The sequence below is a fragment of the Stenella coeruleoalba genome (genome assembly GCF_951394435.1).
Source record: "Stenella coeruleoalba genome assembly, chromosome: 10".
In the NCBI taxonomy this organism is placed as follows: Eukaryota; Metazoa; Chordata; class Mammalia; order Artiodactyla; family Delphinidae; genus Stenella; species Stenella coeruleoalba.
Window position 1 is genome coordinate 64,500,954 of NC_137156.1, and position 26,661 is coordinate 64,527,614.

The 26,661-nt window shown below is 37.4% G+C and overlaps 1 protein-coding gene across 3 annotated transcripts in view; it reads right to left on the bottom strand.

Moving 5' to 3' along the window:
- SETD2 (SET domain containing 2, histone lysine methyltransferase) overlaps positions 1–26,661 on the bottom strand; it is a 112,446-nt gene that overhangs the window by 12,220 nt on the left and 73,565 nt on the right. For 2 of the 3 annotated variants that reach the window (XM_079935765.1, XM_079935764.1), the window contains exons 13-17: positions 22,394–22,442; positions 17,831–18,014; positions 11,377–12,046; positions 3,100–3,234; positions 771–910 (exon numbers count right to left, since the gene is read on the bottom strand). In XM_079935765.1, the coding sequence (XP_079791891.1) occupies positions 771–910; positions 3,100–3,234; positions 11,377–12,046; positions 17,831–18,014; positions 22,394–22,442 (1,178 nt within the window). Of the gene's footprint in view, positions 1–770; positions 911–3,099; positions 3,235–11,376; positions 12,047–17,830; positions 18,015–22,393; positions 22,443–26,661 lie in introns of those variants that run through there. The other variant, XR_013830355.1, reaches the window with a different exon arrangement.

Sequence of the window (26,661 nt, forward strand, 5' to 3'; positions counted from 1 at the left end):
CATACATACACACACAGAAAACACATATATTCACATAAAGCTATCTGCCTAAAATATATGTTTAATTCTAAGAAAAAGATAAATCAGGTTTTTTTATATAAATTGCAGGAGTCATCAAACTATGGCTCATGAACCAAATAAAGTTTTACTGGAACAGAGACATACCCATTCATTTACGTATTGTCTATGGCTGCTTACACAACAATAGAAGAACTGAACAGTTGTGACAAAGAATGTTTGGCAAGCAAAGCCTAAAATATTTATTATCTGGCCTTTTACAGAAAAGGTTTGCCCACGACCCCTGATTATCTACAATGTTAGATGAAGTCATTACCATTTTCTAAAAAATTCCTTAGTTTGGGACTTCCCTGGTGGCACAGTGGTTGGGACTCCATGCTCCCAATGCAGGGGGCCCCAGTTCAATCCCTAGTTAGGGAACCAGATCCCACATGCTGCAACTAAGAGTTCACATGCCTCAACTAAGGAGCCCGCCTGCTGCAACTAAGACCTGGCACAACCAAATAAATAAATAAAATAAATTCCTTAGTTTTCTCCAAGAGTCTTGCAGATTAAAAACACCAGAACATACCTAAAAAGGACCAAAGTCTAAAGTATGTCATAACATTTATGATGGGATTCTGGAAAACCAGCAGCCCTCAGGCACAGTTAACAGCTAATAGCAAGTCTATAACCATAAAACTCCCCTTACAGTGGCAGCTTCTTTGACCAACTGAAAGCTGATTTGGGAATGCTCAGACAGCTCTTCTTACCTTGTGATCACATGGTAGTAGTAAATCTTCCCTTCTGGGTCTCGGGCTGTCTTCCAGTTGGGAGGTAAGACAATGGTTTTTGGTTTGGGAGGAGATGGGGGTGGTAAATCCAAGAGATTATTTGTCACAACCATTTCAGGCTAAAAAGACACACAAGTTCTTGATCAGTGACATTTCTTTTAATCTGGCTGAGAAGGACAAAAATAGTCTAGTTAAGCAGTATGTAAAAACATACATCTTCCTCTTCTTTTAAAAAAAGATTAAAAGTAAAGGTACAATCTGGGAAATGATCAGAGACAGTGTATATGAAGAGCTTTAGGGATCTATCAGAAAATTCACAGCAGGCTTCGAGTTCACCATCCAATACACCATATTTAAAGATATTCAGCAGCTCATTATGTAGAACAATATTTTTCAACCTTAAAAAAACCAATGCTAAATGGCATATAACCAACTCCAAGATACCAATTAGCTGAATGGGCTTTAGATAGAAGCAAATATGATAAAATGTTAACATTTATCCATTATATATTTTTTGTATGTTTGAAACCTCATATTTATATTTTAAAAATATAGAAATGGGTGAAAAGCTTGTTTTTCAGTTTAATTGAAAAAAATTTTCTAAATAAATAGCTTTTAAAAATTTAATGCCACATTTTGAAAAACATAAAAACTTCATAATCACTGTTATAAACTGAATTGTGCTTCCCCCAAATTCATATGAAGCCCTAACCCCCAATGCGATTGTATTTGAAGACAGCACCTTTAAATAGGTAATTAAGGTTAAATGAGGTCTCGAGAGTGCGGCCCTAATGCAACAGGACTGGTGTCCTTATAAGAAGTGGAAGAGGCATCAGGGAATGTGCGCAGAGAAAAGACCAGGTGAGGGCACAGTGAGAAAGCAGCCATCTGCAAAACAGGAGCAGCCTCAGGAGACAGCAAACCTGCTGACACCTTGATTTTAGACCTGCAGGCTCCGAGACTATGAGAAAATAAATTTCTGTTAGTTAAGCTACGTAGTCTGTGGTATTTTGTTAAAGTAGCTCTAGTAAACTGATAATATAATCATGATAAGGATATATACTCTTAATTGTTCATTCTATGTAATCCAGTTAATAAAGAAAAAAATTTCCAACTTTACCTTTGCTTGAGCAGTTAAAGAGGAACCTAAGATCCCAGGCTCAGATAAAACATGGCCACTTTTAAGCAAACCTAAGTCTCCAAGCATTGCTGCTTTGTGCATACCCCCCCAAGCCTTACTTCACAGAGCTGCTTTTTGTTGGCCCCACTTAAGTTCCACTTCCTCCATTCCTGTAGTCCTCTATCTAGCCTATAAGGTGATCTCTTTCCCCTAAGCTTTCGTGTCACTTAAGAATATTCCAAATTATTCAATATCTACTAGATTACCAATCCTTCTCCAATTTGGGAATAATTTTTTCCCCTCCTCAAATTCTACCTGCATATTTCATGACACTAAACGCTGACTACTTTTAGTATTATTCATTGTGATCCTCATCTCTCTTACTGGAATGTCAGCTTTTAAGCACAGGAATGGAATTTTACGTTTGTTTTCAAAATGCCTAGAAGGACCCAATTCACGGCAAGCCCTCAAATACCTGCCATACACACTGTCTTATTTCTAAGTGTTTCACATGTAGTCTTTTTACTCCATCTCCACCGACTGCCCTACTTATCGAAAGCCACCAGAATGCAACAAGAGCCTTCTCTGGAAATGTCAGTATTCTAACCTGCTAATTTGTTCATGTTTAGTTTCTCAACTGCTTCTAGTGCCAGCTCCTATTTCCCATTTCATCTAAAAACAGCATTTCATCAAGATTTCATCATATCCTTCTACACAGGTGGCAGAATACCAAAAGCTTCTTTCAATATATATTGTACAACATGTAAAGTGAACTATATCATTCAATTTTATATCTCTAGCCCTCAGTACAGTATCATAGTCTAGTTCTCCATAAATAATGATGGAGCTAGTCTAGAAAACTATTACTTCAGAAATTCATAGCAAAGTGTAAGAATACAAGATCAGTCAGTTTAAATTACAAATAAAAAGGATCCTAAGGGCAAAGTACATATAAATTAACATAGTTGTAAGTTCCACAGAATTTTTTTTAATTGACAGCACTGTCGTGTAGTGCTCCCTCAGGGTCCACAGGCACTTGAGTGAAATTGGAGACTACAGAAATTTTTATAAAAAACAAACAAACAAAAAAGGAGTAAAAAACCCCCTAACTAAACCAAACAAACAGTAATCTTTCTAAAGATAAGGTAGGTACCCAAGGAGAGTTTTAGCAACCAAAATATTTCTTACTGGCTGTAAGGGCTGAGGCTGCCCTGGTGTAACTATTGTAGTCACGGCTGTGGCTGGCTGTACCACCACTCCTTGTGGGTGAGCTGTGAAAATCTGTTGTCCCTGGATGTACTGAAGACTTGGCTGGGCATAACTCTAAAAGATAAAATGAAGAAATTCACAATTTATAGTTTTCTAGTTCTTAATAAGCAGTATCTGACTTCCAAGTTGACAAATCTTATTGGAAGATATACCCATTAATATTTTTTTAACTTTAAATGTGAATATTTTACTACAAATGTGTAAAACAATCTTTTACTTCAAACTCTTTTTTTCTTTTTTGAATAATTCCCTAGTCATTTACTTACTTTGATTTTACTTTATCATAAAAAGTTAGAAAACTTTTTTGAGGCGGAGGCGGGGATGGGGGTGGGGTGGAGTACTCATGAAACCTGTCTAATTGTTTGGCTTCAATGAGACTTGAATAACAACTGAAGTGCTACTCCTAGGATACCTGAGAAAGAGCTCCACACAATGCTCTTTACAGAGAGCGTTTTAACTACCAACTCCTAATAACTAACAGCTTGTTTTGTTTTGTTTTGTTTCTTTGCAGTATGCAGGCCTCTCACTGCTGTGGCCTCTCTCGTTGCAGAGCACAGGCTCCGGATGCGCAGGCTCAGCGGCCATGGCTCACGGGCTCAGCCGCTCCGCGGCATGTGGGATCCGCCCGGACCAAGGCACGAACCCGTGTCCCCTGCATCGGCAGGTGGACTCCCAACCACTGCGCCACCAGGGAAGCCCTAACAGCTTGTTTTGATTGGAAAAGGTCAAAAGGAGTGATCCACAGTAGAGGAAGCTGAAGGTGATCAAATTTTAAACTAGTTTTCTAGCTTTTTGTAGGCTTCTATAAGAAAGACAGCGGAATTCAATATATCTAAAATCCTTATGACACACTGATTTATATATAGTGCTTTATCAAGCAGAAAAGCCCTTTTGCATATATTATCTCACTCAATCCTGACCACCATCAGAGGTGGGTGTATCTCCCACACCTGGAGTTATATAACAAATAAGTACCATGGCTAGCTAGGACTCAAACATACTCTGAAATTACGATAGAAAAACTGTTTAAAGAAGTGGCAAGAAGCCCTGAAAACAACCTTGTTTTGTTAAAAGGTGATGACTACCAAGGAGCTGAACAGATACGTATTTAAGGACAGATTTTGACCCTATAAACTGAGATTCTATCAGGTAAAATGATTCAGAAGTATTAACTGATAAGTACTCAAAATACAAAATATAATCAAAATATAATTATTCCAAATGATACCAGTAAAGACCCAAGGAGTCTGAATAGGTAAATGTAGCTGCCCAGCAGATTTCTGGATGAATAATTACTGAGAAGACACACAGAAAGAGGAAGAATACAATACTTGATTCAGTATTGCAAACAGCTTAATCTACACATTATCATAAACCAGATTCAATGCTAACTGTCAAAGCAGAATTGTCAGAATAGTATCACAAAGCTGAGAGAAAAATGTATACCTCAGAAATATTTTCATCTCTAGGTATTTGGATACAAGATGGGAAATATGTGCAACATCAAAAATTTTGTAGAAATTTATCTCCTCACCTAACTCCTGCCCCAAAGCCTGAAATCTGATTAAATCCAAAACACTTTTCAATACTGACATATACAGACAATACTGAATCAGAAGTCAGTACCAAAGAAGTATTAGCAACAAAGATGACCAAATACTGCTTAAAAAATTAAAAAGCATACTCTAAAGGTAAAATATAAATAATTCTTAAAGTTCTCCTTTAACTCTGATAAAATAAACCATAAAACAAAACATATCTAACTGGGCTCTATTCTATGATCACCAATCTATCTGGAAAGTTAAGTTTCCAAGAAAGTTTCTAAGGGCCGACACCCAGAAGGAAGCATCCTCAAGAGGCAAGTTACTGTGCATGTAGGAGGTTAACACGTATGTGCTGGTAACCCTGATTCTGAGTAGAAACAGTTTCTGGGAGGCTGAGGAGGACAGATGGATAAACTGGAATTTTCCCAACCCACTAAGCCAAACACCAGATACTGTAACGAATCCCAAATTTAATTTCTTCCTGACCCACTCTCCTAATCTAATCTATCGGCAAATTCCGTTGGCTCTGCATTTTTTATATATGTATGTACATGTGCACGTCTATCTGTACGTATGAGTTTATATATATGTGTGTGTGTATGTATATATATATATATATATATATATATACACATAAAAATAAAATCTGATCATTTCTTACATCTCTCCTTCTACTATTCCAGTATAAGTGGCCATATTCTCTTGCCTAGATTACTCAACAGTCTTTTAACTGATCTCCCTACTTCTGCCCTTGACTCCCACAATCTCTTCACCCAGAGCAACCAGAGCGAGTCTCTTAAAATACGTCAAATCACGCCAGTCCGCTGTAACTGCTCCAGTGGATTTTCACATTATTCAGACTAACAGCCCAAATCCTCACAAAGCCCTGACCGTCTTGTTCCTCCCCAAGGCCTTGACCTCATTTCCTACTACAGGTGTACCTCAGAGATATTGTGGGTTCAGTTTCAGAACATGCAATAAAGTGAATATTGCAATAAAAAGTGAATCACATGAATATTTTGGTTTCCCAGCACATATAAAAGTCATGCTTCACTATAGTGGACTCTATTAAGTGTACAGTAACATTAGGTCTAAAAAACAATGTACATACCTTAATTTAAAAATGCTTTACTGCTTAAAAATGCTGACCATCCTCTGAGCCTTCAGAGAGTCATGTCTGTCTGCTGGTGGAGGGTCTGGCCTCGATGTTGATGGCTGCTGACTGGGTGGCTGTGGCAATTTCTTAAAATAAGACAATGAAGCTTTTGCCACACTGACTGACTCTTCCTTTCACCATTTCTCTAGAGTACGTGATGCTATTTGATAGCATTTTACCCACAGTAGAACTGCTTTCAAAATTGGAGTCAATCTTCTTAAACTTGCCTCTGCTTTATCAACTAAATATATGTAATATTCTAAATCCTCTGATATCATTTCAACAATCTTCACAGCCTCTTTACCAGGAGTAGATTCCATCTCAAGAAACTACTTTCTTTTTTGCTCATCCATAAGAAGTAACTCCTCATCCATTCAAGTTTTATCATGAGACTGTAGCAGTTCAGTCACATCTTCAGGCTCTGCTTCTAATTTTAGTTCACTTGCTATTTCTACGACATCTGCAATTACTTCCACCACTGAAGTCTTCAACCCCTCCAAGTTATCAATTAGAGTTGGAATCAACTATATCTTCTGGATAACTTGCTGCAGTTTCTACATGAGCACTTTCTGCTTCACCTTGCACTTTAATGTTGCAGAGATGGCTTCTTTCCTCCAACCTCATGAACCAACCTCTGCTAAGCTTCAAACTTTTCTTCTGCAGCTTTCTCCCCCATCTCAGCCTTCACAGAACTGAAGAGAGTTAGGGACCTGGTTCTGGATTAGGCTTTGGCTTAAGGGAATGTTGTGGCTGGTATGATCTTCTATCCAGACCACTAAAACTTTCTTCATATATATCAGCAATAAGGCTGATAAGACTATTTTGCTTTCTTATCAATTTCCTTCAAGAACTTTTCCTTTGCATTCACAATTTGGCTAACTGGCACAAGAGGCCTAGCTTTTGGCCTATCTCAGCTTTCAACTTGCTTTCCTCACTAAACGTCATCATTTCTAGGTTTTGATTTAAAGTGAGAGATGTATGACCCTTCCTTTCACTTGATATTTAAAGGCCATCGTAGGGTTATTAATTGGCTTAATTTTAATATTATTTTGTCTCAGGGAGTAGGGAGGCCCAAGGAGAGGGAGAGAGATCGGAAAATGGCCAGTCGGTGGAGCAGGCAGAACACAACACTTACCGATTAAGCTCGCTGGCTTATATGGGCTCAGTTCATGACACCCCAAAACAATTACAATTGTAATGTCAAAGATCACTGATCACAGCTCACCATAACAAATATAATAATAATGAAAAAGTCTGAAATAGTGCAAAAATTATCAATTTGTGACACAGAGACATGAAGTAAGCAAATGCTATTGGAAAAATGGCACCAACAGACTTAATTTGACACAGAGTTGCCACAAACCTTCAATGTGTAAAAAATGCAGTATCTGCAAAGCACAATGAGGTGTGCCTGTACTGTCACCTTAACTCATTTGGAAAAGGAAGGGCTTCACAATTATATCACACATTTTGAATGACAAACATTTCATATCCTGATTTTGAAAAAAAAAATTTTAAAGCTAGATCAAGATACTAGTTTTGAGAACAACTGTCAACAGGATGAAACATGTTATCTTCAGAGTGATCAAGAGGTTAAACACCCAGATCTACAATAGAAAAATGCTAATATTTTGGAGGGTAAAATTTCTTTGGCCTTCAGTGAAACTAGGTTCATGAAGAATTTATCTGACAAGATCACAGTTGTGTAAGGCTTATCATGGAGACACTCTAAAGGATTCAATTAATGTGTAGTAAAGCTGTGGTTTCTTTAGCATGAAAAGTCTGGCTACAAATGTTGGTTGTGAGATAACTTCTAAACTGAAATGGCATTACCCAGCTTGATCATTCCCTGTATTTACTAGATATGGCTCCAGACAAATTTTATCTGTTTCTAAAGTGCAAAGATATATTTAAAGGATAACAATTTATCAACAGGAAAGAATGTTACACATACTGAAAATAATTCCCAAAGGAAATGCAATGCCAAAAACATCTTAACAACATCACTGCAAAAAAAAAAAAAAAAAAAAAAAAAAAAAAAAAAAAAAACCCACAAAAAGCAAAACCTAAACAAACAAAAACACCCAAAATTGCAACATTCATTTGCAGATATAGTGTTTGAAACTCAAACTGTCAAAAAGTAAAGGGAAAATAAACATTTTCTAGGGTTCTGTAGTACCTACCCAAACTAGCTGACAATCATACGCCAAAGCCAAAACAATTAACAGCAATAAAAAGGGGAAACTGGTTTGCAGTCCCACTGAAATAATACAAAAGATGTACACATTTGTGAGATATATCCAAATAGCATGTGCCCGCAAAATTTATCCATTTACTGGAAGAAAGTCTGTTGGAGATTGGCTCTACCTACAAGGGACCTGAAATTATACAAAACATAAATCCAATCTAGAAATATCTTTAAAATGGGACTTCTAATGGGAATTTTAAGAGAGGGTCCTATATGTTATAGAGCGGAAAACATAATTGTTCTGCTCCCACTTCTAAAGGGAAAAAAACAGCTATTACTTTATATCTGAGTCACTTCACTTATGTGAACAATTTAAAGTCTAAGCACTCAAATTTTTTGAGATGTAATTTAGTGTAACTTTTTAAGAATAGGTCACTCTAATGTCACAAGACCACTATAAAGCACATGGCCTCAGTTAAAACGGAGCTTGTATGTCTAATAAGCAGCTGTGGCAAAAAATTAAAGCCACCTTCTGATAACACAACTGCTCCAAATTTCAAAGATACTGCATATGTACACATACTCACAAATTTTTATTATACCATATCACATACTACTTCATTGTCAAGGTTATTATACCTCAGCTCATGTTGGTATGGTTGATATTTGATTTGAACAACACAGGCCTCAACATAGACCAGATAGATGACCTTGATCAGCTGTAATTCACAGCCCACTAATGTCAATACTCTCAGTATTAAGGTAACTAAGTAAGAACTATAATTAAACCTTCAAGGTATATGGTGCTTTAAATTTATCATTACTAATATCCATTATCTCATACAAACCTCAACCACTCTGAGGCATTCTGCTCATTTAATAAATGAGAAAACTAAAACTGAAGAATCTAAGTGCCTGTCTCCAGGACACACAGTAAGTGACAGACTAGGACTTAAAATACACACGCTAACAACATGGTCTATGCTTCTCATTACCCAGAGTCGAACATCATCTCTGATCAACTAATCTCATAAAGAGAAGGATAGTCTAAACCATCTTAGTCCATTTATCAACTACTCTAGCACACGAAAAGCAGATTAGGGAGTCAATAAATGACTCCTTGGTAGGAACAGACTGAAAACTGGAAATAAAATTGTAATACTTGGGCTTCCCTGGTGGCTCAGTGGTTGAGAGTCCGCCTGCCGATGCAGGGGACATGGGTTCGTGCCCCGGTCCTGGAGGATCCCACATGCCACAGAGCGGCTGGGCCGGTGAGCCATGGGCGCTGAGCCTGCGCATCCGGAGCCTGTGCTCCGCAACGGAAGAGGCCACAACAGTGAGAGGCCCGTGTACCGCAAAAAAAAAAAAAAAAAAAATTGTAATACTTGAGTCTTAAGGCTATGACTAAACCCTAGAGAAATCTTTTGCTCAATGGGATGGAAAAATAAATTCTATTTTAGAAGAACAACCATAAGATCACTGAGCTCTCTACTAAAGAGTCTTTAATTCTGTAGGAGGCAGAATTATGCATAACAAACACCACCACCACCAACAATAAAAAGCTAAGAAAATTGATAGCCAATAACCAATAATGCCCATTTTCTTACCTGCTGTATTTAGCCCTATAACATTAATTTTAAGCCAAAAATGAAAGGAAAAACACACACACAAAAAAACTAAGTATAAGAATGTTCAGTGCAGTATTATTTATAATTATGAAAAAGAACTTTCAATTTAAACAACTACCCCAGGAAAATGGATAAACAGCGACCTTATAAGCAAATGTGGTATTATACAGACGTTAAAATGTGTATGTGGGGCTTCCCTGGTGGCGCAGTGGTTGAGAGTCCACCTGCCGATGCAGGGGACACGGGTTCGTGCCCTGGTCCGGGAAGATCCCACATGCCGCGGAGCGGCTAGGCCCGTGAGCCATGGCCACTGAGCCTGCGTGTCCGGAGCCTGTGCTCCGCAACGGGGGAGGCCACGACAGTGAGAGGCCCACGCACCGCCAAAAAAAAAAAAAAAAAAAGTGTATGTATGCATATATATATATATATATATATATATATATATATATATATACACACACACACATATAAAAATACAGAGTAATTTGGAGAAATGGTTAAGAATCATGTTACACAGAAAAACATGGGACAAAAAAACTTCCAAGTCTTCAAAATTACAAATTCATAAAATATATAAACATGTAAAGAGATCATAAAAAATGAAGGGAGGGGCTTCCCTGGTGGCACAGTGGTTGGGAATCTGCCTGCCAATGCAGGGGACATGGGTTCGAGCCCTGGTCTGGGAAGATCCCACATGCCGCGAAGCAACTAGGCCCGTGAGCCACAACTACTGAGCCTGCGCGTCTGGAGCTTGTGCTCCACAAGAAGAGAGGCCAAGACAGTGAGAGGCCCACGCACCGCGATGAAGAGTGGCCCCCGCTCACCGCAACTAGAGAAAGCCCACGCACAGAAATGAAGACCCAACACAGCCAAAAATAAATAAATAAATAAAATTTTTTTTAAAAAATGAAGGCAGTTAAAACAGTTAACATTTTCAGAATTAAAGCAGGATACTTTGTCACGGCCTTTTGGACAAAATTTTGATACAGCTTCATAACAAAAATACAAACAGAAGTAAAAATCACTTCTGTTACCTCAATACTAAGTAATGTGTACAGGAAACATCTTTGGGAGTCTCTGCCATCCACAATAATTCACCTTTAAGGGGTGACAAGGAATGATGGGAGAGACATAGGAATGTGGTGAAGACGATGCCTTAAAGAGTCTTTTTTTTTTTTTAATGTATTGGTTTTATAAAAAAGAAAAGAAATTTGATTTAAAACCACAAAAATACACTTCAAAAGTTATTCTCTCTCTCTCTCTCGCTGATCACTTGCTTTTGGGGAAGCCAGCTGGCATGTTGTAAGCAGCGCTATTGAGAGTGGTAAGGAACCAAGGACAGCTAACAACCATGTGAGTGAGCTTGAAAGTAAACCTTCCATCCCCTGTCTAGTCTTCAGATGACTGCAACCCTGCTTAATAGTTTGACTGTAATTTCATGACTCTGAGCCAGAACCACCCAGCCAAACTGCTTCTGAATTCCTGACCCACAGAAACTATGAGATAATAATTACTTACTGTTTTAAACTGCTAAGTGATTTGTGACACAATAGATAACTAGTATATATAAAATTAGCCAATATGTAAAAGTGATCAATGGCAGGACTTCCCCCTCACATCAGATTTGACATCCCATAAACAGACAGTAAAACAGACAAAAGTATTTCCAAAATTAGTTACCTGTACAATTGGTGGAGTTGTCTGTGAGTAGGGTGATGTCACACCATAAACAGTTGGACAAGCCTGTCCTTGATAATATATGGTTGCTTGAGACTGTGCAGGAGAGTACTGCTGCTGTACACTCACGGACTGTTGGTTTGAATCCCAAACACCGTAATTCTGTCCCTGGACTGGGCCTGGGGCTGGCACTGGCAAGACGGTGACACTAGAGTCTTGGTGTACCACACCATCACTTTGGGCCACATACTGTGAACTGGAAACTTCCACAGGGGCTGCCACATGTGGCACCACTGGCACAGGTGGAGGGGCAGCAAGGGGTTCTGTAGAATGTCCCACCAAGGGCTGAGAATGATCATAAGGAGCAGGAGAACACACAGGATCCATGCTGGGTGTGGGGAGGAGCACCTTTCCAGCATTAGGATTGCTGGGATCCACATAGGCCTGCATGGGGTAACCTGGTGGGTAGCCAGCAAAGGGGTGATGAGGGGCACTGTAGCCAAGAGAGTCATAGGGCAGTGGAGACGTCATTCCCAGGTTCTGCATCTGCTGCTGTTGTTTTTGAGCCTCCCGCTGAGCTACCTCCTGCTCAAACAACTTTCGACGCTCTTCTGTAGAAAGTTTATTGCGATCTTTAATTCGTACTTTCTTTTTAGAAGTTGGTGTATCATATCTAGAAAGAAAACAATAAGAGCACCACAAAAAGTTTTTCCCTAAATCAGAGACATAACCAAAGCACTAATAAATGTTATGCCACTCGATACTAAACCATTAACCACACCAACTCCAATTTGGCACAGGCTGAAAATCATACTCAAAATTACTTAAGGAGTTTTGCAGATAGGAGAGAACCTCAAGGAAATAGACACTTAGATGGAAATAATAACTTTATCCTTATCCTCAGCTTCTAGAACTTCAAACTAAAGATACATGTAGTATCCTAAATAGATTCTTCTTTATAGTTAAGTTCTGTAGTTCTGTAACTACAAATTCTGAAATTAAAACAAAAACCCAAATACACTAATAAAAGCTACAGAATTTGATGTATGTCTGACCACACCCATTAATATCAACACAGGTTAGTTAAGTGAAAGACAAGCATGTACACATAAAAGTATGGGGGGTTATATTCACATACTCTTCTTTGTGCAGTACCAAGTATAATATCATATTGCTAAACCTAATATCCTGTGATAGTTTTGACAAGTATCCCCAGTAAGCCCCCAAGAAACCATCAGCTCTAACATTCACAAGAGAACTGAGAACTTAAAAGATTCTTTTGTGAAGTTCTATGGACTGAATCGAACTTCTGATAAAGGCTCTTGGCAAAAATGAAAAATGACAACTAATTTCAAGACGTTTCATTGCAAAGAAACATCTAATAATAGATTCATGGATAAGGGTACAGCATTTATCCAAACAACAAAAAATATATGGTCTAAAAACCTCTTAGCTGAAAACTTCCTTTAAAGTGTTAGTGGGGTGGTAGTACCCTTAGCTGCCTGGCAGAAACAAATGCAAACAGTCTATAGAAGAGAGCACCTTAAATGCAGGCCTCAATGAATTCCTACAGATTAAGTTCTAAGGAACAGGAGTTCATTAGACAATAAAATTAATCTTGCCATTTGTAACAACATGGATGGACCTAGAGGGTATTATGCTGAGAAAAATAAGTAAGACAAAGAAAGATAAATACTGTACGATTTCACTTGTATGTGGTATCTAAAAAACAAAACAAATGAACAAATAAAACAAACAGAGTTACAGATACAGAGAACAAACAGCTGGTTGCCAGAGGGGAGAGGGGAAGAAAGAAACAGGTAAGGGAGATTAAGAGGTACAAAAATTCAGTTGCAAAATAAATGAATCACACGGTATGAAATGTACAGTGTGGGGAATATAGTAAAAAACTATGTAATATCTTTGTAAGGTGACATACTGTAATTCGACTTACTGTGGTGATCATTTTGGTATAGAAATATCAAATTACTATGCTGTGTAACAGGAACTAACAATGCTGTAGGTCGATTATACTTCAAAAACACTCACAGAAACAAACTCATAAAAGATAAACATGTACTAGGAATATAATGTACCACATGATACATATATAATGAACACTGCTGTATGTTCTATATGAAAGTTAAGAGAGTAAATCCTAAGAGTTCTCATCACAAGGAAAGGTATTTTCCCCTATTTCTATAATTTTGTATCTACATGAGATGATGGATGTTCACTAAACTTATTGTGATGATCATTTCATGATGTATGTAAGTCAAATCATATGCTTAACATCTTAAACTTATACTGTGCTGTATGTCAATTATATCTCACCGAAAGCAAAAAAAAGGTATATAATTATAAAATTATAAAATACACACACACACAAGTGAGAGGAAGAGACATATAAAGACGGCTGATGCTGGAATTATCACACACAAAATATTAGAGATGTTTAATATGTTTAATACGATAAAAGAGGCTATTAAAAATATGCCTAAGGAACAGGACCATAAAATACTATCAGGCAGATTTGAATAAGAACCCCATGAAGCATCTAAAAAGGAAAAAGAATGAAAATTAAAACTCAATTATCATTTGAAATTGCACATACGTGGCAAAATTCTACTTAAATATCCAAGAGAAACTTTTGCACATGTACACCAAAATAAGATAACAGCACTATACATAATAGAAAAAGTTTTATAACAAAACATTATACAGTAATAAAAATAAACTGATACTATTATGAATAAATCTTAGTAAATAAAAATCAAGTCAAAACAAAGTACTATCAAATTAAATGCAAAATAATAGCCTTTTCATACAGTTAAAACTAACATATTTTTAAGAAATATATATTAGATGACATAAAACTATATTTAAAAAAAGGCAGGCCAGGGTACAATGAACAACAGAATCCAACAGATACTACTTGCTATCACAAGTAGTAAAGACAGGGGACGGTGCAGAAATAAGTGACATAGCAAGATTTATATAATTGTTAAGATCCTGACTTTTGTGCTGGGACCTCCAGGGCTCATTACATTATAGTAAATGTATGGAGAAAAGGTCCAGGGATAGAAATAAGTGTCATGAACCAAGAAATAACCTAATATTCAATTCAATTCAGTGCCCATAAGAGCCATGGTATGGTTAAGCAAGAGACTAGATCTGAAGAGAATTAGTAACTTGGAAGATGATCTTCAAATTTAAAAAGTTCGATGAATTTCAACCAGGTTGAAAAAAAAAAGAAATCCTCATATAAACACAGGGAAACGATAATGCGGAACACCAAATACAAAGAGAACTTCTTAAAAGCAGGCCAAGAGAAAAGCCAGGTTACTTAACAAAGAATAGCAACCAACAAGTTTCGTAAAATCAATAAGGAAAGTCAGAAGAATGAAGAATAACAGCTTCAAAGTATTCAGAAAAACTGTCAACCCAAAAGAACTTCCTTTCAAAAATGAGAACAAATGTTCACATAAAGACTTGTTCATAGCCAGTAATATTCACAAGAGTCATCTGGAAACAATCCAAACACCTATCAACTAATGAATTTATAAACAAACTATAGTATATCTATACAATGGACTACTACTAAGCACTAAAAAAGAACTGAGATGCATAATAACATGGATGAATATCTCAAATATAATATGCTAAGTGAAAGAAGACAGAATATATTTTAATATGATACCATATATAATGACATTGTGGAAAAGACAAAACCAAGTCAGAAAGGAGATCAGTGGTGGCCAGGGACTAGGAGTAGAAGAAGGGGACGCACTACAAAGGGGTAAGAGATAATTTTATGAGGTGATGAAATGTTCTATTGGGTTGGCCCAAAAGTTCGTTTGGATTTTTCCGTAAGATGTTATGGAAAAACCCGAATGAACTTTTTGGCCAATCCAATATATAACCTCTGTGGTTGTAGTTACAGAACTGTATGCATCTGACAAAACTCAATGAACACTACACTTAAAATCATGAATTTTACTGTAAGCAATTTATACTTGCTGGTTAAATAAAGCTGATTTTTAAAATTGAGGGTGAGCAATGCAAACAAAACATGAAAAACACTTTTTAGACAAAAACTGAAATATTATGAAGAGAAACTCACTAAAAGAAACCATTTAGGGACTTCCCTGGTGGCGCAGCGGTTAAGAATCTGCCTGCCAATGCAGGGGACATGGGTTTGATCCCTGGTCTGGGAAGATCCCACATGCCAGGGAGCAACTAAGCCCGAGCACCACAACTACTGAGCCTGAGCTCTAGAGCCTGCGAGCCACAACTACTGAAGCCCACGCACCTAGAGCAGGTGCTCCGCAACAAGAGAAGCCACCTCAATGAGAAGCCCACGCACCGCAACGAAGAGGAGCCCCCTCTTGCCGCAACTAGAGAAAGCCTGCACGCAGCAACAAAGACCCAACGCAGCCAAAAATAAATAAATAAACAATAATTTAAAAAAAGAAACCATTTAAAGGGGTCTGAGATAAGAAAGAGGAGAAACTAGTAAATGTAAACAAACTAAAAACATCAGTTGGTCTACATAAAAAAATTAACAATAACTGATGGGAGGAGAGAGGAGGAATTATAATACTGGACAATAATACCATGTAAATTGGGAAGGCTAAATGGTCAGAGTAAGTACTTATGTTGTTCAGGATATTGATTAGCTTCAAATTTTATTAAATTGGAATAACCAGTTAAAGAATTAAAGAGTTGCCATAAAAGAAATTAAAAAAACAATATAACAAGCCTAAAAAAGTGGAAGGAAACAAAATATGAGTAGAAATCAATTACCAAGATAAAAAATGCTATCATTCTGTGATTTGCATTGGAGGTATTGCTAGCAAAGTAACATGAACAAGGCATAAGAATTAGAAAGGAAAACCAAAACAAATTCATATGATATGGACTGTTGACAATGACAAAAAAAGGAGACAGTGGGGCAAAATAAAAATCCTATACTCTTGAAATTAATACAAGTTTTGTAATGGTTAACAAAAATAGGATCAATATACAAAGGTGAATTGCATATCAAAACACCAAAACCAAACTGAATATGTAACAGAAGTTAGGGTTCTCAGAAATAAATACACCAAAAGATAAACAAGTTTTTCTGGAGAAAACTATTAACAAAGACATTAATGAAAAACTTTATCTTCATTAAAAATATTAAAGAAGACCTAACTAGATAGAGAATATTCAAATACTCAAAGCAGATTCTAAGGAAGAATAAATCTGAGAAAAGACAGGGCATCCCAGAAGATCAAGTAGGGATTTGCCCTACTTGCTATCAAGACTTAAATATAAGATAGTCATGAGGAGCCCAGAAACAGATCCTCCCATATGTGAAAACCTGTTGGAAAGAGGCAGCACTGCAGATCAGTGCAGAAAGGAGGAGCGTTCAAGTAGTAAATGATGCTGGGACAACTGGGTGTTCACCTAGAAAGAAATGAAACCAGATTCCTACCTTAAAATATATACAAAAATTAATTCCCAATGGATTAAGGACTTAAATCTTGCTAAAACAAAATGTATATACACACACACACACACAAAGTCATCTCAAGAGTTGGGAAGAATTTCTTAAAATACTGTAAACACTAACCATAAAGGAAACAGACAATATATACGATATATTCAATTACACCATAATTAATAAATTCTGTGTATTGAAAGATACAGAAAGAGTCAAAATACAAGTCATAAACTGGGAAAAATACTTGCAAAATTATATTTAGAATATAAAAAAAGAACACCTAGAGCTTAAAAAGACAAAATTTAATAAATGAACACCACATATAAAAAGACACTTCACAGAAGAGTAAATAGGAATGGTCAATAAACATATGGCAAAATGTTCAATCTATTTAGTAATGAGAGAAATGTAAATTAAAATCATGATGAATTACTATTACATACCCAGAGAACCCAAAATTAAAAATTCTGACAACTGCATTACATGACTGCTATATCTCAATTTTTTTTTTAAGTATATTTAATTTAAAAAGAACTTCTCGGGAACAAATGTTTTCTAGTGCCCAGCAGGTGATTATGTGGCCTGTTTTTCTACCAGCATCACAAGACAGCCTCTGACACAGGGATCAAACAACATTTTGAACTGGTATGGTGTAAGATTCACTAGAAAACATAGGGTTATCTCCCATCAACCCCCATTCCCCTTTAAAGAACAAATCTCTGGCTCCTCAAATAGCATTTAAACGTTATGAAGTAGAAGCCATTCGAGTACCAAAAATCTATTCGTCTTCACAGCTATTACTACTGTCAAAAGAGACTCTCAATAGTTATGAGTAGAGTTTCCTTTTATACTCACTCACAAGAGAATACATTTATTACAAAAGCACTTGTTGCCCCCAAATCAGAAGTGTATCACTTGGGTACTTTTTGACTTGCTCAGAAAAGAGAGTAACTCACATAGGCCACTTACCTGTCATCTGGCCTTTTTGTTCCCCGCTCATAGGCGGAAGAAGGTGGTGAGAGGGAGCCCCTTCGTTTCCTTTTCTCTTTATTTTGAGTTTGTTTGTCTGGGTCTCTCTCTCTTGACCTGTTAGGAGTCTTTGGGGCAACTGTTTGATCTCTGAAGCCAACAGCATCCCTTCCTCGTTCGGTTACTAGGGGAAAAGGTTTTTAAAAAAATTTACTTGGTAGACTTTTCTCCATCATGATAGTATACCAACTGTATAATAAAATTTCTATCCAACAAACAGATCTATGGACTCCTCCTTCATATACCCAGTCCCAAATTTGGACGAGACATAAGGTCTTATATGCTTGTGTGCTCTACTTCCTAAAAGTCTCTTCCATGACTGCCCTTTTCTACCTTTTCCCACCAAAGTCTCAGTCCAAGCTTTCATCATTTCTAACTAGTTCTGTGGAACACATGCATGCAAAATGTTTCTGATACCTTTAGTAAGGCAGTCTGCTTGTCAGTTCAAAATGTAAAAGCCTTCCCCTGCCCTTATAACTCTACATATTTACAACTGGTAGAAAAACAGCCTGGCATGCTAAACATAAAAACCTCAATAGAAAAATCTCTTTAATTAAAAAAAAAATTAGACAACTTTTTATGAACTACAATTTCAAAAGAAAAATATTTCAACCACAGGTGAAACAGGTGGTAACTCAGTAAGTTATCAAAACCAGAGAGCTACATCTTCAAAAAAAGAACGCCAGCTTCCTATTCAAAGATGGAAGCTGGGGGCTTCCCTGATGGCACAGTGGTTAAGAATCCACCTGCCAATGCAGGGGACACGGGTTTGAGCCCTGGTCTGGGAGGATCCCCCATGCCGCAGAGCAACTAAGCCCGTGCACCACAACTACTGAGCCTGCGCTCTAGAACTCGCAAGCCACAACTACTGAAGCCTGTGTACCTAGAGCCCGTGCTCCGCAACAAGAGAAGCCACCACAGTGAGAAGCCCGCACACCGCAACGAAGAGTAGCCCCTGCTCACCACAACTAGAGAAAGCCCGTGCACAGCTACAAAGACCCAACGCAGCCAAAAATAAAATAAATTAAAAAAAAAAAAAGATGGAAGCTAACCTTCTTCACTCAGTCTCTTTACCTAGAATGGTTCTCACCCAATTCCATTGCCACTGCTCCCAAAAGCTGCCCTAAGTACTACTTTTCACTGATCACACCACCTAGTCTTTCATTTTCCTAAGTAGTCTAGATCCCACCAATGAACATTTCAATATAAACTGACTAGTATTATATGCTGTTGCTTTGTGTATGTTAGTACTGTTACCTACTAATCATATTGCTCTCTTCATAAGGAGAGAATTTCTTATAAAATATCTCTCATAGCGCAAAGCGGATTCTTGATAAACATTGTTTTTTCTTTTCTCATCTCAGAAAAATGTGCTATCAGTTGTTTTTTCCCCCAGCAGTAGGATCAGGTTTACATATACCATTCTCACAGTTCTTTTAGCTGGCCAAAAACTCCATTTATTTACAAAAAAGTTACTAATCTACAGCCATGTATGAGTATTTGTCAGTGAGAAGCTAACAGAACTAACTCATCTAATACCACATGCTGGCAGAAAATACCATACAATTAAAACAACTGTTCAGCTCAGAAGGTATTAGCACAACATCTTTTTGTGAAGTATTATTATCTAGTTTCATCTGGATCTGCCCATGACTCTCTATTTCCTCCTTCAAACCCAGGTTCCTTACCCTGGTGTTAATTTCCTTAAAATGTGGCTATTTCTTCACTATATATTGGTAAAACAAGAAAAGGAATCATACCAACAGTATATTCTGACTCTGCATCTTAGAATATGTGAGGCAGAGAAATCATCTTATATATTCAGGCTGATTTTCTCATATTTTAAAACGTGGATAAAGCTAGACTGCATATTTCCCAAAGTATTTCACAATCCTTATGAATTTTAAAAGTTCTAAGCTTTTTAATCGCTTGACATTGAGTAGTAACATAGCAAGTCAGGTTTGCATTATAAGCATTTCTCTAATCTAAAAGCCTGATACTGAGATGGAGGCGGGGTTCCCCACATGTGAGGATGAGACTGAAGTTGGCACACAAAAGGCTGCTCCCTGAAAAGATTATAATTGTCCACTACAGACCATGTCCTGCTTCTCTCAGAGGGCCATACCAGACTAGATATTTACAAAACAATGGTGGCAGGGTGGGGTGGGAGGACCTTCATAGGTATTGAAACTTCACCTGTCTTGCTAATGTTTTCAACTCAGTGGGCCCAGAGAAGCCAGCCTCTGATGATCAACTCTATAGTGGTGCTGCTGATACTGCCAACCAGTACTACTCAATCCAGCTTTCTTTTTTATGGGAAGAAATCTTTGCAGCCCTAAGTAGGATGTCTGGCTATGAAGAGACTAAACCAGTAGAACTAAAAATATCCAAAAGATACAAAAGTGATGTAAAGGATACTTTACAGGGCTTTAACCAATAAGATTATTTAACCAATAAGATTTAAGATTACAAAATGTTCTTCATGCCAAAAATAAAGAAAAAGACCAAAAACATGATCACACTGGCTCCTTTACTCTATTTATACTGGGTCACTGCTGGAGGGGCACAAGAGACTAACAAGAGCCACCATAATTTATACCATTGCTTTAATCTCTAAAGTATGTTGGAAACACAGCTAAGCGGTAAAGCCCAGAAACCATACTGCAATGGTCTCCCTATTATCTGTTCTGTAATAATGATTCTTAACCTTGTGAGGGGTCACTGATTCCTTGAGAATCTGATGAAAGTTTTGAATTTTCCCCAGTAAAATGAACGTATACCAAGGACTTTGCATATAAACATCTACAGGTAAAAACTTACACACACCTAAGGAGTATAGGTTTAAGAATGTCTGCTCTAGGGCTTCCCTGGTGGCGCAGTGGTTGAGAGTCCACCTGCCGGTGCAGGGGACACGGGTTCATGCCCTGGTCCGGGAAGATCCCACATGCTGCGGAGCGGCTAGGCCCGTGAGCCACGGCTGCTGAGCCTGAGCGTCCGGAGCCTGTGCTCCGCAACGGGAGAGGCCACAACAGTGAGAGGCCCGCGTACGGCCAAAAAAAAAAGAATGTCTGCTCTAGAGGAAGAAATGAATGGAAGAAAAGCTACTAGAAGGCCATGACTTCAAGGAAAGAAACAACACAGGGAGTATAAAGGGACATCTCCTTTGACAAAAAATCACTAAGAATAAAAATGCACAGATCCACCTCCTAGAGCAATGAAAATAAAAATAAAAATTAACAAATGGGACCTAATTCAACTTAAAAGCTTTTGCACAGCAAAGGAAACTACAAAGAAGATGAAAAGACAACCCTCAGAATGGGAGAAAATATTTGCAAACAAAGTGATAGATAAGGGATTAATCTCCAAAATATACAAACAGCTTGTGCAGCTCAGTATCAAAAAAACAAACAACCCAAACAAAACATGGGTGGAAAATCTAAATAGACATTTCTCCAAAGAAGACATACAGATGGCCAAAAGGCACATGAAAAGATACTCAACATCACTAATTATGAGAAAAATGCAAATCAAACTACAATGAGGTATCACCTTACACTGGTCAGAATGGCCATCATCAAAAAATCTACAAACAATAAACGCTACAGAGGGTGTGGAGAAAAGGGAACCCTGCTACACTGCTGGTGGAACTGTAAACTGGTATAGCCCCTATGGAGAACAGTACTATGGAGGTTCCTTAAAAAACTAAAAATAGAGCTACCATATGATCCAGCAATCCCACTCATGGGCATATATCCAGAGACAACTGTGATTTGAAAAGATACATGCACCCCAATGTTCACTGCAGTACTATTTACAAGAGCCAGGACAGGGAAGCAACCTAAATGTCCATCAACAGAGGAATGGATAAAGAAGATATGGTACATATATACAATGGAATATTAGCCATAAAAAAGAATGAAATAATGCCATTTGCAGTAACATGATAGACCTAGAGATTGTCATACTGAGTGAAGTCAGACAGAGAAAGACAAGTATCATATGTATCACTTATGTGTGGAATCTAAAAAAATGGTACAAATGAACTTATTTACAAAACAGAGAGTCACATATGTAGAAAATAAACTTATGGTTACCAGAGGGGAAGGAAGGGAAGGATAAATTGAGAAATTGGGATTGACATATACACACTACTATACATAAAACAGATAACTAATAAGGGCCTACTGTATAGCACAGGGAACTCTACTCAATACACTGTAATGGCCTATATGTGAAAAGAATCTAAAAAAGAGTGGATATATGTATATGTATAACTGATTCACTTTGCAGTACACCTGAAACTAACACAACATTGTAAGTCAACTGTACTCCAAGAAAATTGTTTTAAAAACACGTTTTCAAACTTATACCAAAAATATTTCATTTACCTAATGACATATTATCTGGTTCCAAAAACACAATAAACTTCTTATCAGTTACATCTGCATATTTCTAAAAGAATATTCGTAAAGTCATATGCACAAAGTATCTCTGAATACCTACTTGTGCTCTCCTTTTCAGTTTGACTTTTCTTTGGAATTCGATATACCTCCTGCAAAAAATAAACCAAAAGAAAAGTTATCAGTGTGGAATGGAAGTGGTGATTGCTTTGAAGCTGAATGATTTCACATGGCAATAAAGAAATGGGGAGGAACAATCTGGTATTTAATTATTCTCCAAAATTTTACCTATGTTTGGCTTTAAATAAAAATAGATCCTGGTCCCTTAAAAAACAAGTAAAAACATATAGCACAAATACATATTTATTTCTAAACGTCTACCAGGCTTGTATGACCTCATTAGCCAAGTAGCAGACTAAATAACTAAGACATTTTATTTCTGGCAGGAATACACCTCCTGATAATCTTAATTTCTATATGCCTTCTGAACATAAAATGAAGTCATATATAGTTCATTTACTGAGAGTATGCATATGAACAAGTCAAACATCTCACTTGCCATCCCTACTTAAGGGAAGAAAAGGTTAGTAATACCTCAGCTATATAAACACACTTCAGAAAAATTACATGTGTAAACACAATTCCTGCTATTCAGCGTATTTTTCTATAAATACAAAATCAACTTGGCTAATGGCCAAATCTACTTTTATACTGCTGTTATTTTAAAAAAGGAAAGTTTTGGATCATTGTTGCTCTTCAAATACTATCTAATACTTTATCAAAATTGTTCTTGAGAAATATAAACTACGTTTTTAAGCCTTGAGGTACCTTTTCTTGCTGTATGAATCTAAAGCCTAGCAACAATTCTGTTCCCTGACAATCTCTCACTGTTCTAAGTCCATCAAGTAGCTCTTGGGCACATACTTCCTTATCCAGTCACCTTGTTAAGTGGGCAAATGGCAAACCCACACATTCTCAATGGTACATCATATAAAACCCTTCCTTCAGAGTAATCTCATAATACTGACCACACCTATATGACCTGGTAATCCCATTTTTTAGGAAATGTACTCCAAGAAAAATCTTTCCACACGATTTTTGGTTCTAGCAGCATTTGTGGAAAACGAAATAACCCACATGTCACACAACTGAGGAAAGTTCAAGATGTAATATTCAGCTGCCAGTAAAAATGCCAATGTGGACTTTACAGACGCAGGGCAATCTGTATGAATGCATTATCTTATTTGAATTTCAGAACAACCCTATGAGGTTGCTATCTCCATTTTACAAATGGGAAAACTTACTTAAAAAGTTTAGCAACCTGCCCAAGATTATGATGCCTTTTATCATCTGTACCAGATGACACAGTGGCATTATTCTGGGAAGGAGTACCATTTTGGGGATTTATCTACAAATGTAGGTAACATCCACTATCCCCCTAGCCTTTTCTAAGTAGAACTTCCACTACAGCTGGGATTCTCAATTCTGGCTGCAGAATTAAACCACTCCAGGCAACTTTTATAGATACACTATCCAAAACAAATTGAATCTAAAATTCTGGGAATGGGTCCCAGGCACCTGTATTTTTTAGAAGTTCCCCAGATGATTCTGATGTCCAGAGAAAGTGGACATCACTGAATTACGGGCTTAACAGCCCTCACTCATTCCTTCCTCACAAGGGAGAATTTGAGAGAAAGAACTATGTATGTCTGTCCTCAGTTCAGAGCCATCTGGGCTCTTTCTCCTCTTGGGCTGCTTCTGCCTGTAGAGAGGATACATTCTAATCTATTCCTCTGAGGGATGCCTGGAGTTGTCTAATTCAATGTCTACCTGTGGGTATGAATCAGGGATAAAGAGAGGAAGGACTTAACACTTTTAGCTCTGACTTCTCTATCCACCTCTTGGAGGGGTTAACAAACTCGGGAAAAAGAACGCCACTTATCAGCACCTACCCACATTATAGGGAAAAACAGGTATTCTGCTAATTTTAAAAGTTTGAAAATGACTGTTGCATTAGGTACTCTGTAAACCTAGGCACTCCAAAAGAGTTCATTCATGAAGGGTGCTCAGAACAGATATATCGAGGATGATATCTGAGTCAACTAAGAATTACACAATTTTAACTTAGTTTCTTTTGCAGAAGGTCTCAGCATTACAGGTATTCATTACAAACATTTATAGCAATTTATTACAGACCTCAAGTTTGGGGCCCATTCTATGGTGGCGGTTAATATACCGAGGAAGTGCTTCTCAAAGATACATTCTTAATTCCATTCAAAAGTTTAGAGCAACTGCTAACTAGAAAATGTATTCTGATCACTGAGTTGTACACATGAAACTAATATTGTATGTCAAACATACTTCAATTTTAAAAAAAGGATTCAGGGACTTCCCTGGTGGTCCAATGGGTAAGACTCTGAGTTCCCAATGCAGGGGGCCCGGGTTCAATCCCTGGTTGGGGAACTAGAGCCTGCATGCATGCCACAACTAAGAAGTTCGCACACCGCAAGGAAGATCCAGCGCAGCCAAAATAAATAAATAAAAATTTTAAGTATTCTGATGTTCACAAAATGGCTGATTACTACTGATTAGTGACCAAGAGCTACTGACTATTAGAGTATGCCTAACACTATGGGGAAGTTCTATCAACATGCACCTAAGCACTTGGAATTACTAACTTCCTCCTCTTCATATTGTCAAAGCTGTATACAAAATTTAAGCTGGAAACTAAGATTATCTACTTTGAGGCCCTGAAATGCAACAGAATCTTTCCAAAGTCCCACAACAACAAAAAGTAAGAAGGAAGCAGCCCTATAAAGATTACTGTAACATTTCTTAGGATCATTCTGTCTTGTGAATAAACAGCAATAGTGTTAGCCTACATGATATGAAAATCTGTTTGGAATAATGTCACACCCGCATGGCACAGAATCCATTGCTGAAACTGCTATCTGAGTTGCCTTCATTCACACTAATCCTTTATCTAAATGGGAGATTAAAAAAATTAAATTAGAGGATAAGAGTCAGAAGTCCTACATCTCCTAACAGGTAGCCAGAAAGCAGGGAGAGAGAAAACTGAGGGTAAGAAAGTATTAAAAAGAAAAAAAAAAAGAAAATTTTTTAGAACTGACATATTAAGTCACCAGATAGAGAGGGCTCAGAGCACCTCCCACAACAAAGGAGTCGAAATAGTATCAAAATAACAACACTGTAAGCTGGAAAATGATACAATGACATCTTGAACATTTTGAAGGAAAATCTATTTCCAAATGGTAATTATATGATTTGCCAAACAAGAATAGAATAAAGGTATTTTTCAGAGTTATAAGGTCTCAAAATTTTGTCTACCAGAAGAGAATGTTAAAGACACTCCAATGTGGAGGGCCTAAAATTCAAGATTCTAGATTGTGTGAAATACATCTCATAAATTGTCTACAGTGTACATTGCACCATACTAGGTACAATAATTTATAAGACCTAACAATAATTCCTGACAGAGTGATGGAAAATCTTTCGAAAGTTACTGTAAATGAATTACCCAGCATTTAGATGATATAGGCATAGATTAATAAATATATGTACATAAATTCAACAATGGGGCATTCAAAATAGATCAAGTGTCCAAGCTCTACTTCTGTGCAAATAACTAGGCGGTGGTGGCTATTTAAAATAACACCTGCAAAAGATCCGAAGATGTCATTCTAACCTGTCAGAATTTCAAAAAAAGTTGTCTTCCAACAATACTGTCCCTAACTGAAAAGTTTAGTTATCTAGAAAGTGTTTTTAAAGCAACTGTTATAATTAGCAATATAAATTTTTTACAAAAGGGGTACATGTTTTGACTATGGGTTACTTGAAAAATGATGAAGATATTAACAGAAATGTACACCAAAGACGAAGAATTAGCTTATAAAACAAGATTATGAGCTGGAGTCTGAAGGGCAAGTGGAGGAGAGAGCCAAGAGAAGCCTGAAGGGACTTCCCTGGTGGTGCAGTGGTTAAGAGTCCGCCTGCCAATTCAGGGGACACAAGTTCAAGCCCTGGTCCGGGAAGACCCCACATGACACAGAGCAACTAAGCCTGTGTGCCACAACTACTGAGCCTGCGCTCTAGAGCCCACAAGCCACATGTACTGAACCCACGTGTCACAACTAGTGAAGCCCGTGCACCTAGAGCCCGTGCTCTGCAACAAAAGAAGCCACCACAATGGGAAGCCCGCGCACTGTAACAAAGAGTAGCCCCTGCTCACCACAAGTAGACAAAGCCCATGCACAGCAACGAAGACCCAATGCAGCCAAAAATAAATAAGTAAATAAATTTATTTTTTAAAAAAAGGAGAGAGAAAGCCGAAAATATAGACCTAAAATTCAG